Source organism: Ailuropoda melanoleuca, chromosome 16 (assembly GCF_002007445.2).
Source record: "Ailuropoda melanoleuca isolate Jingjing chromosome 16, ASM200744v2, whole genome shotgun sequence".
Lineage (NCBI taxonomy): Eukaryota > Metazoa > Chordata > Mammalia > Carnivora > Ursidae > Ailuropoda > Ailuropoda melanoleuca.
The window spans coordinates 86,948,065-86,965,315 of record NC_048233.1 but is presented as its reverse complement, the minus strand read 5'-3'; the positions used below and the strand labels follow the sequence as shown (position 1 = coordinate 86,965,315).

General features: G+C 58.7%; 2 protein-coding genes across 9 annotated transcripts in view; both read right to left on the bottom strand.

Moving 5' to 3' along the window:
- Positions 1–882: 882 nt before the first annotated feature.
- LOC105234828 lies at positions 883–9,272 on the bottom strand. 2 transcript variants are annotated; one of them, XM_019793576.2, is made up of 3 exons: positions 3,699–9,272; positions 3,072–3,287; positions 883–2,989 (listed from the first exon to the last, which is right to left on the bottom strand). In XM_019793576.2, the coding sequence occupies exon 3, from the start codon at positions 2,842–2,844 to the stop codon at positions 1,855–1,857; it is 990 nt and encodes a 329-aa protein (XP_019649135.1). In that variant the 5' UTR covers positions 2,845–2,989; positions 3,072–3,287; positions 3,699–9,272; the 3' UTR covers positions 883–1,854. The 2 variants fall into 2 exon arrangements, with proteins under 2 accessions (XP_019649135.1, XP_034502165.1); XM_034646274.1 differs by having other exon boundaries at positions 3,076–3,287.
- Positions 9,273–9,969: 697 nt separating this feature from the next.
- TPCN2 (two pore segment channel 2) overlaps positions 9,970–17,251 on the bottom strand; it is a 34,236-nt gene continuing 26,954 nt past the window's right edge. For 3 of the 7 annotated variants that reach the window (XM_034646271.1, XM_034646267.1, XM_034646268.1), the window contains exons 18-19: positions 16,504–16,701; positions 14,359–16,379 (exon numbers count right to left, since the gene is read on the bottom strand). In XM_034646271.1, coding sequence (XP_034502162.1) covers positions 15,878–16,379; positions 16,504–16,701 — 700 coding nt within the window. In that variant the 3' untranslated portion in view covers positions 14,359–15,877. The other 4 variants (XM_034646270.1, XM_034646272.1, XR_004621450.1 and 1 more) reach the window with 4 other exon arrangements.

Here is a 17,251-nt window from a genome sequence, read left to right as displayed (position 1 = left end):
CAGCCCCTGCCCAGTGGCCTCCCCAGCCAGACCTCGCCTCGGAGCCTCCAGTTCCAAACAAGCCCAAGGAGATGCCCTCTCTGGCTCCCTGGACTGCAGCCCTAACGAGAGCCCCGGACCCGGGCAGTGTGGGCCTACATGTGTTCTCGAAGCTGCTCTGGGTCACCTCTGGGAGAAGAGCGAGGAGCAGCACAGGACATCACCCACGCTGCTCCTTCCCTTCAGCACTGGTCCCCTTGCACGGGTCTGGAGCTCAACATCTGAGGCTTCGTGGAGCTCAGCAAAAACAAAAGCACCACTAATTAGCACTTGTCAGGGGCTGTGCAAGTGTCCTGGGGCTGCTGTGACAAATGACCACAAACAACAAACGGATTCCCTCCCACTTCTGGCCAGAGGTCAGAAATCAAGGTATGGGCACGGCGCTCTTTCTGGAAGCTCTGGGGCAGGGTCCCTCCTGCCCCAGCACCTGCAGCCTCCAGGCGTCCCTGGGCTTGTGGCCCCATCCCTCCCACCACTGCCTTCGTGGTCACTCCGTGGTCCCTCCCACATCTGTATTCTCTCCTTACACGGACACCTGTCATTCCATCTAGAGCCCACTCCAAAGAGGGTAGGATCTCATCTCAAGATCCTTAACATAATTACACCTGCCAAACCTTCTTTCCACATGAGTTCACATTCGCAGGTACGGGGGGCTAGGACTTGGACTTTGGGGGGCTTCCACTGATCCCCCTACAGTGGTTCCAGGAGGGGGCACCCCCAGTGAGTGCCTGCCCCTGGCCAGCAGTGTTAGCATCACCCTACAAATGCACATTCCCAGGCTGGCCTCCAGTGGGGCCCAGCGATCTGGGTTCCACAAGTCCCCCAGGGGTTCTGATACAGCCCACATCTGGGAGCCACTGAAATGAAACCACAAAACATCCCTTCTTGACTCACAGATCCATGCACACTACGGCCTCCGTTTGGGTTGGCTCAGGTGTCACATCCGTTGGGATTTATTTCATTCATTTGGGATGCAGGAGGCTTGAGACCCTCCAGGACCCTGGGGGCTCACAGGCCCCCAGGCACTTGTGACATGGGTGGGGTCAGTGCTGGAACAGATAGAAAACGTGGTGGGAGCAGGAGGGGTTCATTCAGATGGGGGCGCCAGGGAGGCTTCCTGGCCAGGGGGTTGGGGTCGCCGCCCCAGCCTTGGCTGAAATCAGAACTAAGTTCTTGTGCCACCATACCCAGGGGAAGGGGGCAGGGAGTCCCAGCAGGAAATCAACAGGGACCTCTGTGGTTCCGGAGAGCTGGGGACTTGGGTGGGAAAACCAAATCACAGCACGGACCAGCCATGAACCAGGGGTCAGTGAGAGCTCTTGCCCTTCCCCAGCATAAATCACAGCTACTCTCCTATCACATGGCCGCCCGTGTCAACATCCCAAAATGTTGTTTTGAACTTGGGGCAGGTTGCGGATCTCCTCTGTCCCACGTTTGGATTTATTAATATTGTGTTAGCACTTTTTCAATACAATTATTCCCCTTGTACTTCCACATGTTTTAGGTTACGGCTCAAAGACCTTTTCCTACGAAGGGGCCACAGATTCGGCAGCTGCCCGAGGCCCCCTGGCACCACAAGGGCTACAAACGACAACCGACTGTCCAATCAAGAACTTTGCAGTTTGTTTTGAAGCTGCTCGTGTCAACTTTTTCCACAGTCCACCTCCTGCCTGGACATGGGGGCGCACAGTAGACGTCCTGTCCTTCCTTAAACATCTTTCTCAGTGTAGAAGGTCAGCACACGAGTCTGAAATACTGCAACCCAGAGGGACAAGCCACCCACGCTGGCACCATCGAGAGGAGAGATCGACAGGCTCAAACGTCGCTGGGTTTGCTTCTAGGCAAACACACCACAGCGGGACGCGATCCACGACATTCCACCTGAACACAAGAGGCGTGACATCCGGAGACGGAGCCCTTCCGGCGTGAACAGAAGTGACCAAAGAAATGGATAAACACCAGCTCCCCGGCTCGGAAGCCCTCTCCCTCCCAGGAGAGCGAAAGTGCCCAGAGGGGAAGGGGTAGGGCTTTCGCCACTGAGGTGCCCCCCCCAGCTGCCAACACCACATGCCGTGCCGGGCTCGGGATCAACTTGAGGGCTGCTGGGGACAGTGACCGACGCCAGGGCAGCAGGGCAGCAATCCCAGCCTGCAGTCCATGGGGCAAGGAACACCGGAGGCTTCCTGGGCCCGGAGGCGGGTCACATGGGGGGTCATGGGGGGACACAGAGAGGACACTGTGATGGAGCTGTGTGGAGACCTGTCCAAGGTCTCCAGCAGCAAGTGTCATACCCACGGACAGGCACAGCCCCTGTCGCTGGAGGTGCTGGCCAGTGGGAGGGACCCAGCAGACGAGCGGCCAGACAGAATCCCAGAGTAGGCTCTGACCTGGTCCCCTCCTGGGAAACTGCCCCCTTTGTCCCAAATCTCTTCTCCCCAGGGTCCCACTGTGGGGGCCGGCTCTTGGTGCGCCAGACGGGAAGCAAGAGGCACAGGGAGGGGGATGGCGTGACTGCAACCCCGAGTGGCCACAAGGGCCCCACGGGGCCGCCAGCCTTTGCTGTGACTGCCCACCTCCACCCTCCCCACTCGGTTCTGCACACCATCGGTCATGCCACCCCCGACCTCGACCCAAGGCCCTTGGGCTGCCCTCACCCAGCTTCCTTCCATCCCTGCACAGAAGCGGTGGGACACCAGCGAGGGCCTCCAGACTGACCAGCGGAGCAGACTGTGCTTCCATGTCCTGAATCGGGGCCCCTGTGAAATCCGGGTTACTGTGGGGTGCCTGCACCGACCGTGGGCCCATGTGCTGAGCAGCTGGGTATCGGCACTCATCAGATAAAAACCAAGGTTCTGTCAAGCCTGGCACGGGGCTCCCTGGGGCCAAGGGAACTTGCCCTCATGACAGACTTGTGTGCACTGTCCACCGTGCCGCCTGTCAGGACAGGCTCCTAAAAGAAAAAAATATACATACATATATATATATATATATATATATATATATAAAATCATCTTGTGCCTCAGTTTCCCCACCTACAAGGAGCTCCGAGATTGAACCACAGGTCTGAAGTTCGAAAGCCCACCGGGGTCAGCACATCAGCTTCCTCGGTGTCATCATTCATGGCAGCAGCCCCCCACCTCCTTTCCAGTCGAGGGAGCGGGTGCTCCGGGAGGCTAACCGCACGTCAAGGTCACAGTGTGCAGCGGGTGGGGCCCAGATCAGGTGGCCGCAGCCTCTCTGGATGGTGGCTAAGTGGGGAGAAAGTCACGAGCAGCCCAGCCTGCCCCCGAGGCACCCTGGTCATACCTATCACCTCCCACATCCCGTGGGGACTGATGGGACCCTCCTGTGTGCAGGGAAGGACGGTCTGACGCTGCGGTGGTAGCCCTACAAATAACTTGTCTCAGGCACACGGCGCTCACGTCCCCTTGCTGATGTGCCGCGGGGCGGGGGGGGAGACAACACAGCAGAGGCCGGGCCGGGGGAGGCAATGTAGTGAGCAGCCAGATGGCCTCAGCCTCTCTGAGCCTCGGTTTCCCCATCCATCAGTGCCACCCTAGCCCATGACTCCACGGGATGAAACAAGCCATCACCCTGCCTCATAAAGTGCTCAGAAAAGCACAGGGAGAGCCGGCACTCAAATGGTGGCTCTTCATTACCTTAATTACCACTGCTGCTGTGGCCTCTCGACAGTCCCCTTACGTGTTCACTGCTTTCACATCCTTCCCCTCGTGGGGCCCCCTCAACGAGACCTGGAAACAAGATGACAACAGCAAGGCTGTGGGTCGCAGGCTGCTCGCCTCCACCCCAGCCCAGCCTCCCACCAACCAGCAGCCTGAGGCCTCCTCTGGCAGAGAAACCTGTTCCCCTTTTCCCAAAGGCTGCGGGGGAGCTCCACGCTGGCCTGCAGCAGGAGCGGGTCCTCCTCGGGCATACGTGCAGCCTCTTCCTCCCGCTCCTGGCCCCCGCCTTTTCTGTTTTCATCCCATTTTATGTGCGTGCCTGGTGGATCGCAGCCCGTGGTGCATATTTCTAGAGGGAATGCGAGTGTCTGAGGCAAGATGACATCTGTGTTTCCCGGAGTCCAATGGCAGCAATCACTACAGATTCTCTCCCTCACAGATCCTCACCAAGCACCAGCCACACACAAGCAGCACAGGCCCTGGGGACAGAGGAAGGAACAAAAACACCCACTGCCCCACAGGGCGGGGGAACAGCAAGGAGAGCGAGCGTACGGTCATGTTGCTGCGGGAGGGTGGCAGGACCCCCATGGAGGCAGGACCAGGGCCCTTGTTGGTGTCCCTGCCCGCCACACCCACCCCCCAAGCCTGGGCAGGGCTCTTGTCTGGCTTGGGATGCAGCCAGGTTCTCCATGTCCGGGTGTGCAGTTTGCACACAGACCCAGAATCCAGGCAACAGAAAAGGGGGTGGGATGGCAGGGAGACAATGTGCTGCCTGGACTCTGCCCGCCTGGAGAGAAGCCGGAGGGGTCCACTCAGAAAGGGGTCCTTTCTGTAATTGCGTCCACTAAGTATTGCTTTACAATCCACCAACAGCAACAATGTGGAGAGCAAGCAGACGAAGAGGGAGAAACCTCACTCTGTCCGAGCCAGCTGTTCTCGAACCCTGGTCTCTAGACCGCAGCAACATCCCCTCGGAAATTATTAGAAATTCAGGTTCCTCGCCCCCTGACCCCAGGTCACCCAAATCAGACCGCCTAGGCTGCAGCCCACAGCTCTGTTCGGGCAAGCCTCATCTGGAGGAGCCTGAGAGCTGCTGGCCCCGTGCCTCCCGCTCCAGGATGGTCTCCTCCACCACGAAGTCCGGTCTTAGTGGGCCCCATCCACCTGCCCATTAGCTGAGAGGAAAAAGGGAAGGCAGGGGAGGCGGGCAAGGCAGGTCTGGCTCACCTGGCGACAGGTGTCACCGGGGCCCAGATGCGGATTAGCCAACTGCTGTCAAACCAAGGACAGCAGCCGGGCCGCCCAGATCCCTGCAGGTGTGGGCCCGCCGCCCGGGTGTGGCTCCAATTGTGTTACCAGAATGGCTGGGGCCCCCCGGTGTGATCAGTGGGCTGGGGTTGGGCTGCCTGCACCCTGCCCAGGCGTCTGCTGGCCACTTTGATGTGAGGGGCATTGTCGAGCCCCACGCCCCCTTCTTAAATTTTTAAGAGCAGCACAGTGTGCCTGCCTTCCACTTTCCTTCAAAAAAAAAAAAAAAACAATGAATTGTTCTAACCTTTTAATAATAGGAACCACCAATTATCTCTGAGGCAGAAAACCAAAACCTGGCTGTTTTGGTGAAAGACAAGATTCCTCCCTGCTGTGCTGAGCAGATGAGACCACATGAAAGGCCCCAAACCGCTTGCTAAGAGCCCACTCCCAGGTCCCTGGCCCAGGTCCTGGACCCCGTCCAGCTGCCGGCTTGGCCGGCTGGGCCATGGCCACCGCGCCTCTGCACCTGCCAGCCCGGCGGAAAGCCCACGCAGACGCTGACCGAGGCCACTCTGGCCCCGGGGGCGTACGGGGCCTCCCAGATGCCCCAGCCCCTCGCTGCTGGCATTTCTGGGCTCTTCATTCCATCCCTCCATTGGCCCCAGCACCAGGGTCAGGCTGTCCTGGTCACCGTAGCTTCAGTGAGTCCAGAACGCTGGCAGAACAAGGTCCTCAACCAAATTGTCCCATAGAAGTGACACGGCTATTTTTTGCATGTTAGGTTTCATGTAAATTTTTCAATCAGTTCATCAAACGTTGTTGAAAAGATCTGCATTATGTTTAGAATGTTAACAGATCCATGGATTGATTGGGGAAGACGGACATGTTAACATCAACTCTTTCTGGTCATGAACAGGACAATCATAGTAGGCAGAATTCTGAGATGACCCCCAGTGACCCTCACCCTTCTATAAGCTCCTCCCGCCGGGCGTGGGTGGACCCATGACTATGATGCCACAGTCACTCCTGGGGTTGGTGCTGATTTCAACACAGCTGACTTCAAGAAAGGGAGAGTATCCCGGTGGGCCTGACCTAATCAGGTGAGTCTGTAAAGGGTCACGGCTCTTCCTGGAGGAGAGGCGTGAAGGGTGAGGGATTGGATTCGCAGCAGGTCCTCTGTTGCTGACTGAGGACTAGGGGCCATGTGGCAGAGAACGCAGGCAGCCTCCAGTTCCTAAGAGGCACCCTCCATGGACAGCCAATGAGGAAATGGGGTCACATCAAGGGCTATTACCTACAGCCTCAGCCCTTTTGCCTCGGAATTCGGCTGATGACCTGAATGAGCGTAGGCGAGGGCTCTTCCCAGAGAACCCAGGTGGAGCACAGCCCCAGCCCGGCCATGAAGAGGGCCCAGCGAGGCCGGGGCTGCAGAGCCACGAGCAGGTAAGCGTGGAGTGTCCGAGGTCACCATGCAGTAACTGGATACCTAGCATGCTCCCCTCGAGTCCACAATCCTGGACATTAATGACATTTTATAGTTTTCTGTATATCGGCCTTGAACATCTCTTGTTCAATGTATCTTTAAGGGCCTTGAAAATTTTATTGTCATGTAAATAGTACTTCTTTTGGTATCTTTTAAAAGAAACTTATCAGAGTTTATTGCTAATGTTTAGAAAAGTAATTGATTTCAGTGTATTAATCTTATAGCAAGCCATTTTGCCGAATTCTCACTATTCAATAATTTTAGCCTTTCTATATGGACAATCATGTTATTTGTGAATAAAGAGAAATATTTCTTCTAATGTTTACTTTTTTAACTTATTTATTTGGTTTTAATGAGCTGGCCAGGTTGTAATTTTGCTATTCCTAATTTTAAAGGGCCTGACAGTACCATCTCTCCATCTGGAAAGCTCTTTCCTGGAGGTTTGTGGTTGGAGGGCATCCAAAGGGCACCCACGTGGGGTGAGAAGGGCATCTCTGTGGGGCGGGGATGGCAGCAGCAATGGGAGATGAGTATTTACAGGAGAACTACCGAGTGCACAGATGAAGGAGAACAGGAACCACTCAGAAAAAAAGGGTTACAACCACACAGAAAGAAAACCGGATGTGCCCCGTGGTGTTGGTTTGAAAATGGAGGTACTAGCGTAATCTCATGGTTGTCAATAGATAGGATGGATGGATGGATGGATGGATGGACCAATGGATGGATGGATGGACGGACGGATGGATGAATGGATGGACAGATCGATGGACAGATGAACGGATGGATGGACAGAGGGACAGACACACAATGGATAGATGGATAGATGGATGGATGAATGATAGATGGACCAAAAGACAGATGGACGGATGGATGGACGAACTAACAGATGGATAGACAGACAGATGGACAGAGAGATGCATGCACATGCTCCCTAGCTCTATGCTCCAAGAGAGCCGGGGCACACCGATACCCCGGCAGCGGCAGGCACAACGCACACCCTCATCTTGGTTCCTAGGTGCTATTCTTGCTAAAGGAGCAGGGGCCCTTGGAGCAACGGCTGCTTCCAGGGCTGGGGCAGAGAAAGTGCAACATGAGCCCGGAACATCTTTTCACGCCAGAAAGCAAAGAGGCGTTCAAAAGATGGCCGGTACCTAGCAAATGGACACACAAGCTGGATGAAGCAGTTCCCGCTGGCCAAAGGAGAACCTGAGCATGAAATGAAATACAGCAAGAGCCGACACGTAACGCACCGAATGGAAGGAAGCATGGTGCACACACACGAGTGCGGGAGGGAGAAGAAACTGAAGGAAGTTTGGCGAGGCAGATGCTCACATGGCTTCAAACCACCCCCTTCACCACAAAGGGAGAAGGAGCAACTTCCCGCTGGGCAGCCCGGCCGCCACGGCCGCCACCAAGGGACAGGGTAGGCACCAGCCACAGGGCAAACGGAAATTTCACACCACCCGCCGGGATGCGCTTCTGGAATATTCCTACAAACACCGCAGACTCAAGCTCATGAGGACACCTCGCATAAACCCGACCCGGGGACCTTCCTACACAGTCACTCGCTGACCTTCAAGAGTGCTGAGGTCACCTGTCCAGGAAGATTACAGGAAACCCCGGGGGGCCGGGGGACCGAACTGGAGGCTCAGAACGCCGTGAACACACCGAGCACCAGCCAGCAGGAACCCGTGGTGAACCCGGCCCAGTGTGCCTTCTGTTGCAGGCCCCCCAAAGCACGGACGGTGAAGGGCACCGGAACCACAACTTCCCCTCCACTGATTCCGGAAGAAAGCTCTACTTGCAACTTTTCCCTAAGTCTGCAGCTGCTTCCGTGCTGTCGTTAAACATGGGCCAACTCATGACCTCCCCACCCCCCAGCCCCAGAAATGGCAACTGTGTCCTTCCAGGGGCTCCCCAGTGGGGGCAGGGATACCACTCCAGGTGTCCCAGACTCCTGCATGGCCCTAGGTGACTCCAGGGTCCAGCGGGGCTGAGCCCCCTGCACATATCATGCCCAGCCAGAGTGCGGAGGGGTGGCCAGAGCCCCCACAGCCACAGAAAACAGCATGACCCCCACCAGAGCTGCAAGGGTTTATTTAAGAGATGTGAGCACGTTCTTTCTCAAATGGATCTCACCCAGTGCAGCATCCGGCTGGGGACAGGATGGGGGACACCAGGAGCACTGCACACCAGGAGACCCCCACCAGCCCTGCTCCCCTTAATCAAAACCTGAGCCCCAGCTCAACTGTGAATTCAGCCCAGGGACAAAGGCTTGGAAACCGATACCATCTGAAACTGACAGAGGGGATAGTCAGTGCCCCCCAGAGCATCCAAGAAACACCAGCTTGTGGTCGGAAGACACCAGCTCAATGGCCCCACCTTTGGTTACCCATCCCGAGGGCAGAGCCAGCCTCTGAACAGCACGGTCTGCCAGAGTCCAATGTGGGTCCTCCAGAACTCTGTACCATGTGACGGTAAGCATCAGAGGGGGCTTCTCTGCACACAAGCCAGGAAACAGGAAGGCAGAAGACTTCAGGGACCTACACAAGGCAGGGCAGAAAATGACACCCCACCTGGCAAGTGCCCACTGGAACGAGGCTCACTGCAAGTGGCCGAGCCTGAACCCTGAGAGTGAGGCCAGGCTCCCCACCTCCATGGCCTGGGAAAAGCAGTGAGCGCTCCCTGAGGGTCATGGGGTCCAGCATGCATTGAAAGTGAATCCAATCCTGCCACCAGATGGCGCTCGGACCTTGGGGACAGAGGCTGAGGGGGTGGTGGTACAGTGGGGGCACACAGCAGCTAACGGGGGGNGGGGGGGGGGGGGGGGGTTAACCCCTGCCCCCGGGGCAAGCAGGGCTCTGCAAGGCAAGCTGGGTGCAGACTTCTAACCCACTGCTCCACGAGGTGCTCCCCGCCCAAAACCAGCCTTCCCAGATTCTAAGGAGCCTGCAGAGGGAACAGGTCAGGGAGTGTCCTCACTACACCCAAAGATGCCCCAAACCTGAAGGGAAGCATGTCAATGCCCAGGATCGCAGGCAAACTCCAATATCAGAAACTATAATGTTCATGGGTACATGAAACATAACCCCGAGCACTGGGGTTTCTTGACACCTCAGAAGTTCCTTTTTCTAGTTACTTTCCTCTAATCCCACTTCCCAGACAAGCTGGGAAAACGGAGGCGATCACCTCCCAGGTGATCACTTCCCGCAGTGGAGTCAGCACCCATGCTCTTGTTTCCCCCCACCCCCACCAAATCAGTACCCACAGCAGACACTGCTAACCTATCCCAGCATTACTGTCCATGAGGCTTCCAGTCCTTCTCAACAGAGACCTCCAGGAGCTCCCACCCATCACTCGAGTCGGCCCTCGAAATGAGAAAACCGTTTATCTGGACCCACCGTGGCTCAAGCGGCAATGTGGCCAGCTGTACATTATTCGCTTTCCCTCCTCCCCGACCTAGAAGTCTCCTCTGCCACAGACCCATGGACACGTAAGGGAGAGCCACCACCAGCGCATACGAGCCTTTATACAAATTAGAAAAAGATACCCCTCACCTTAGGGAGACGTCCGGTGGCTTGACACACCTTTGCAGCCAGGTTTGTAGTGCACAACCTGAACAACCTTACCTGGCCACCCTGTTCCAGAGAAGGACTGGAGTTGTGTCCCAATAAGAATGATGACCCCATTCTTTACAAGACTTCAGGATAAATATTATTGGCATTCTGACCCATAAAGAAATACACCCAATCACACTCACACGAGCCATAAAATAATAAAACAGTTGAGATTCCCCTCATGTAAAACCATCAGCATCCCTACTCAATGCCCTGGAAAGCTGCCGGTTGGCCTGTGCAGGCCCCAGGCGGGCCTCTGGTCCCTGAAGGCCACCAGCAGTGAAGGCACCATGGAAATCACAGGGCCCGAAAGGAAGGCCGCTGCTTCCTGCGTCTCAGACGGTCGTGTAAACGCCCCTGTGGAGTGACGCTCTTCCAGTATTTAGAGAAGCCAAAGTCTCACCGAAGCAGCTTACAGGACAGTGGTGTGCACCACGCAGAGCACAGGTGGCCTGCTCTGATGTGGCGCAAAGAAAAGCTGGTGGTAGTTGGTAGTCTGGTTCGGCGGCGACCCAGGGCTCTCTGCCCCAGCCTCAGGCGGGTGGAGTAGTTCTGTCTGTCTGTCCATCCATCCGTCCGTCCAAGGGAAAGTCTCTCCTTCCAGGCTGCAGCTGCCTCCTCCCACAACTGGCGTCCATCCTGACGCCACATGGCCCTCTGCCGCCCTTGCCGGGACGGCGCACCTGGGCGTCACCTGCACAGTTGCAGGTGCGGATGATGGCTCAGCTTCTCCATCAGCTCCTCCTCCGCCGGCTCCTCCAGGACGTCCCTGTGGAATCGGGGAGAAGATGTCCAGGGAGCTCTGGAGAGAGAGGGACTTAGGCACCTCCAGGAGGCCGTGCAGCCCTGCTCCCCACTGAGGAATCATCAGACATGTGCACAACTGAGCACGGGGACCTAGGTCCATCTCCCGGATGTGTGCACGGAGTTCCTAAAAGCCCAGGAGGGCGGCCCTCCACGCTGGCCGGCGGGGCAGTGCAGAGGGGCTGCTATAACACATAGAGGGAAAGGGTGGCCGCAGCTCTCCGGGCAACCACCACTGTCCTGCACCAGCAGAGGAAGGACTTTCGAAGTCACCGCAGGGAAGCAAGGGCCACCTGCCTCCATCCACCAACAGAATCCCCTGGAGACTACCAGAACCTGAGAACGTTGTCTTAAACGTCCTCATCAAAGAGCAGGACAGAGCTCACAGCCCTGGGAGCAGGAGCACAGGAAGCCCAGACCCTGATCCCAGCTCAGAGCTGGCGGAGGGAGTGTCGCTGTCACAGAGGACACCCACCCGCCCCCCCACCTCGCCCTCCCTTCCCCCAGAGCAGAAGCCCCTTCCTCCTCCACGCACCTGAACAACAGCTCCACGCTCATCTGGTAAGTGGTATCCGGGTCCCCAGCAAGGGACTGCAGGTGACTACGGCGGTCCCACTTGTGAAGAAAATTCTGGCAAGCAGGAGGAAAGGGTGGCCAGTGGGTGTGAGCCCCACATGAACCAGCCTTTTCCCCTCCGGTGTTGGCCAGGCATCCACTGCAGGGAGTGGACCCTTCCCGGATGCTGGGAGCCAGGGCCCTGCAAGGCCGCCCACTCCTGTAGGAGCCAGATGCCTGATGGGCCTCCCCCAGCCCCACCCAGGGGCTGAGCACCCCCACAAGTCAAATGCCAAGGGCACGCTAAGAGGCTCCCAGCAGCCAGGGTGAGCAGCACTAGGCCAGAACCCAGCACGGCCAGTCCAGGTGGGGCTGGTCGGCAACCCCATGCCGTCCTCAGCAAATGAGAAACCACCCGAGGCAGCCCCAGCAGGGATCTCGCATACCTCCAGAATCAGAGCCAGAAACAGGTTGACCCAGATGACAGACGACACCAGCCACCACGACACAAAGTAGATCTTCGACCACCTGCGGAGGCAAAAAGGCCAGCCGTGGCCCGCCGTGAGCAGTGCAAGATGGGACACGACGACGACTGATGCACACAGCAGCACTCCGTGAGTGCGCCCGGGAACTCTGTGACACTCCCATTCCCGTTTTCGAGACAACCCGACCAAGGCTTTCGCCAAGGTAACATGGCCAGTGAGAGGGGCAGCTGGGATTCAAACCCAGGACCACCCGTGGGGCGGGGCTGAGCTCTCCAAGCTCCAGGCTCTCCTTCCCTCAGCCTGCCTCCAGGGCTCGCAGCACCGGGGGAAGTCTCCAGAAGCCACACCCCAGCAATCCCCAAGAGGGGTAAATCCAGTCACTGGCAACGGCCCACAACTTGCACCGCCACCCTCTGGGCTCACACTGCACTGTGATGGGGAGTGCCCTGCCAGCCGGGGTCACTCACGGGCCCGAGTAGCGCCGATAGGCATCCAGGAACACCTGCCAGTTGTTCACCACCATCACGTTCCACAGAGTGATGAGGGCGGCCTGCGGGACAGCAGACACAGGGTCCAGAGGGGCAGGGGGTGTGCGACAGGAGGGCAGGGGCCCCAAGGAGCAGGGGGTGCAGGGCTCACCGCAAAGTCATCAAAATTATTGGCCCAGTATTCCAGCTGCTCGAAGCTTCCGCAGGGTGCCGAGTTATTGTCAGGGGCCAGGCTGCAGGGACACGACAAGCTGGGTCAGGGGTGGGGACCGGGACACGGGCACCGGGGCGCCCCAGCACTGCCTCAGCCCCTGCACAGCTGGACCCCTCTGGGCCCCGAGAAGTCAGAGGAAGAACGAAGGGCCCCCTATCTCTGGAGGTGCTGTGAGGGCAGCCAGAGGCCGAGAGCTGCAGACACGCACGGGAAATGGAGCTTCCAGACAGCAGGATCCATGTTTGGCTCTGGGCATCCCCCTACCAGCATGGGGTGTGGCCTGAGGGTCCCAGATGGGGTGCAGGGGTGCGGGCTGTGGCGACTTCAGAAACACTGTCAGTACAGACTGGGTGAGGGCACCGGGTGGGGGGAGAGGGAGGGGGGACAAGAGGAGGGACTAGGAGCCCCCCCCCCCCCCGGGGGGCCCCCCCCCACACCATCACCCAGCCTCAAGCTCCTCCGCGCCCCCAGAGGCACTCCTTCTGGCACGCTCAGGCCCCACCTCACCTGCCGTTTCCAGGAGGAGCCACGATGACCCCGCGAAACAGGCTGATGCCCATGATGGCAAAGACATAGTACACCACCTGGGGGGCAGGGCCGGTATGCTCAGCGCCCCCCGCAGAGGGACCCACAGAGCAGCACATGCCCAGCCCTCGACGCTGCCCCCAGCCACAGGTACTGCTGGCCTCCTCCACGGACACAGAATGCTGGGGCTCCTCCTGCCGAGTACCGTCTCCTGGAGGCCAGGCTGCCCCAGAGGGAAGGAGGGAGGAGCCACAGAGATAAACTGGGGGCCAAGGGGAAAGACCCAGGAGCCAAGGAAGGGAGGCTGCTCCGGGACAGGTGTGGCAGGAAGACCGGTGAGAAGGACCCCTACTCTGCGTGGTCTTAGGGGAAGGGGGTCCCAGGGGAAGGGGATCCCAGGGGAGTGGCAGGAACTGGCCAGGCTTCTCCAAGAGATGATGTGCAAGGAACGCTACCCAGCAGTCTCATGCCACAAAGAGGCTACCACCGGCTGTCCCCACCTATCCCCACCACGCCAGGGGCAAAAGGAAGGGGCACAGGCCCTGGGCTAACCCAGTCCCCTCTGGGCCTCCGTTTCCTCTGAGGGGATTCGCGCCTAGAGCAGCACCAGGGGTCCCCTTTCCTGGGCTGGGCGACGGGGCAGAGCCAACAGCACCTCAGTGGCAAGGCTGGGTCTGGAACCAGGGGATGTCATGGTTCTCTCTCAGCCAACATGGATGGGAATTCCCAAAATCCCTCTGCACCGACCACAGCCCCATTTGGGGTCTACGTGGGCTCCGGGGATTCCTAGTGCCTCTCACACTTTTTAAAATCAGTGTCTCAGTATGGTCTGCGATCCAAAATACATGAGCACATAAAAAGTGACCGGTGGACCTCTGGCATGGAAAGGGGTGTGGTCGGGCAGCTCTTCCCGCAGACCAGCCCCGAGGTCCACGCTCGGGAATGTTCGCCTCCCGGGCCTACACAACCCGAGAGCCGCCCCTAACACAGGGCCCTCCTCCCTCCACAGCAGCCAGCCTTGGGCTCAGCCGCGGACTCCCGCGGAGCTCAGACTCACCAGAACCCACACCCCGCTCCTCTCGTGCGCCCGCCCCCGCCCCCGCCCCCAGCGGCCAGAGCCCACCGGCCAGACTCACCACCAGGATCCCGCCAAAAGCCCGCATGTTTCTGATCAGGTCCAGGATGGTACTAGCCACCACAGCCATTAGCTGAGGACAGAAGGAAAGCAGGACCCTATTCTTCCTGGTCGCGCTGAGGTGACACCAACCCTGCCTACTGCCCTCACCCTGACCTGGAAAGGCAGGACCAGTGCACACACGCCAGTCAGCCGCCCATACACACCTGTACGTGCACCCCACGGCCACCCGCCCACATACACACCTGTACGAGCACCCCACGGCCTCCCGCCCACATACACACCTGTATAAGCACCCCACGGCCTCCTGCCCACATACACACCTGTACGAGCACCCCACGGCCTCCTGCCCACATACACACCTGTACGTGCACCCCAAGGCCTCCTGCCCACATACACACCTGTACGTGCACCCCACGGCCTCCTGCCCACATACACACCTGTAGGAGCACCCCAGGGCCACCTGCCCATACACTCCTGTACAAGCACCCCACGGCCACCCGCCCACATGCACTCCTGTACGAGCACCCCAGGGCCACCTGCCCATACACACCTGTACGGCACCCCACGGCCACCCATAAACACCCCACACACTCACACATCTACATCCCTCCATCCAGTCACAGGCAGACACACACTATATACACTCACATACACCGCACACACAGACACCTCCATCCACCCAGACGCAGATGTGTCTCAATCCAAGTCCCTTCGGTGAAGCCACAGCAAGCAGGAGCTCCGAGCACACAGCCCAGCGACCACGAAGGCTGGATTAGCTCCTCTCCGGTCTGGAGGCTCCAAAGAAGCGCAGACCTGAGGCACCCAGCTCAGCCCGAGTGATCAAGTCTGAGAAAGGGGCTCAGAGACCCACCCAGGCACCCCAGCTACAGAGGGCTGCTCCCCTGACATGCAAACCTGAGCCCCAGAGAAAGGCTTTCCAATTCGCGCGTTTACCCCACCTGAGCTGTTAGCCCCTAACCCTAGATGTTGACAGAACAAAACCACCGTGCACATGTGCGCGATTACGTGCAAGCGTACGGCATGCTCGTGCGTGTGCGCGTCACTGCGTGTGCACGGTAGCTCACATGTATAGTTGTGCGTCGTGTGTACACGTGCGAGACTGCGCTCATGGCTCACACGCGTGTTCGGTGTGTGCGTGTGATCTGAGTCTTGGTCGTGCTGCAGGTGTGCGATCACGTGTGCTTACACGTATGGCTGTGCAGTGACGCGTGCGTCAGATCGTGTGAATGTGATTAGGTGTGCATGTTTATGTGTGGTTAAGGGTGATCACACGCGTGTGTGATCACAAGCCTGCCTGTGGCGTGCACGAAGGTCTGTGTGCAGCAGCCCCCATCTGCACCCAGGGCCCCCAGGCCACCTGCCAATGGGCAAGTCTGCCAGCTAACAGGTAACCCCCGGACGGCCCAGGTGCACAGCTTGGCAGAAGGGACAGGCGTGCACAGGGGAAGGACTTGGACACGCAGAAAGGGCTCTGATGTCCTTGGTTTCCTCTCTCCTAAAAAGTTCTTAGGAAAACGGACAGGAAGAGCGAAGTCTACCTCTGTGCTGGGAGGCACTGGGCCTAAATGCCCTGTTCACCCGGCTCCCCTCCCCTCAAGGCTCGTGTCACTCCCTGTGGGTACATGAAGAGAAAACGGGGCCTGCAGACAGTCACAGCCACCAGGACCGGGAGTACTGCAGACTGGCGCCCCAGCCAACCATACGCCCCACTCCTGTACTGGGAGGCCTGGAGGTGAGTGCCTTGGCCCATCCCACCTTTGCCCCTCATTACTAGAAGTCACTAAGGGCCTACACCACTGGCCTTTTGGAAACCTGAGGACACCTAGGAACACGCTGGTTCCAGGGCTCCAGCCCCTGCCCCTCACAAACGCCAAGGGCCCCAAAGAGCACAAAGGCCCCCTGCAGCTGGCTCGGGTGCCCCACACACGCCCACCTGCGCCAGCCCTCCCTCTCCTCGTCCGTAAGGCAGGGCTGGACGGCTCCCAAGCTCCTAACCGCCCTCCGGCATCACCCAGATGCAGCGCAGGGCTGAGGTCACAGACCAAGGGGACGAAGGCAGCCAGGGGGACAGTCCTGNCTCCCAAGCTCCTAACCGCCCTCCGGCATCACCCAGATGCAGCGCAGGGCTGAGGTCACAGACCAAGGGGACCAAGGCAGCCAGGGGGGACAGTCCTCGTCTCGGTTCCTCCCTGCCCAGGCNGTCTCGGTTCCTCCCTGCCCAGGCTCAGCCACTCTAGAGCGATGCGGCAGCGGGAGCAGGACAGCAGGGAGGCGAGGCGGGGGTAGAGGCCCGCGCACCTTCATGCTGGGGATGATGCGCAGGAACCGGAACACGATGAGCACGTTCACCAGCCGGGCCATGTCCCACAGCGACAGCAGGCCCAGCACCTCCGGCTTCCTGCAGAGACACACGGGAGACGGGCCGGGAGAGCCTCGAGGTGCCGGCAACAGGAAGACGAGGAGATGCGTGTTCAGACAGAAACAGAGACGCAGAGAGCAGGCGGGGGGGCTCCGTCACGGGTACAGGACAGCCTGGACGGCCACACCTGCCAGCCCAGGACAGCACTGGCTATCATACCCCTCATCTTCCACGGGAGAGCATGCAGATTCCAGACGCCGGAACACCCAGCTCGGGTCCCAGCAAAAGCAGAAGAGACCTGGTCCCCGAGCCAGTCCCCTGTCCCCTGCCCACTATCCTACTTTACCCCCTTCTCTGATCTCGTCTCCTATCCCGCTCGCCTGACCCTAGCTCCTGACTCTCCTGTGCTCCCATCCTGTATCCTGGCCCCTCTTGGTGTCTCTCAGGGGCTTACTGTGCTCTCGTTTCTATATAAGTTGAAACTCACTCTCACGCACAACGCTCCCCCCGATTCTCAGACAAAAGTGCACAGTGGGTTTTCAGTGCGCTTTAGAAACAAGGGAAGCTGGCCCTGCGGCTGCCAAGCAGC

Bases quoted from the DNA above. Each gene is read 5' to 3' on its own strand.
- LOC105234828 (XM_019793576.2), bottom strand. From the start codon at position 2,844: ATGGGCCCACGGTCGGTGCAGGCACCCCACAGTAACCCGGATTTCACA.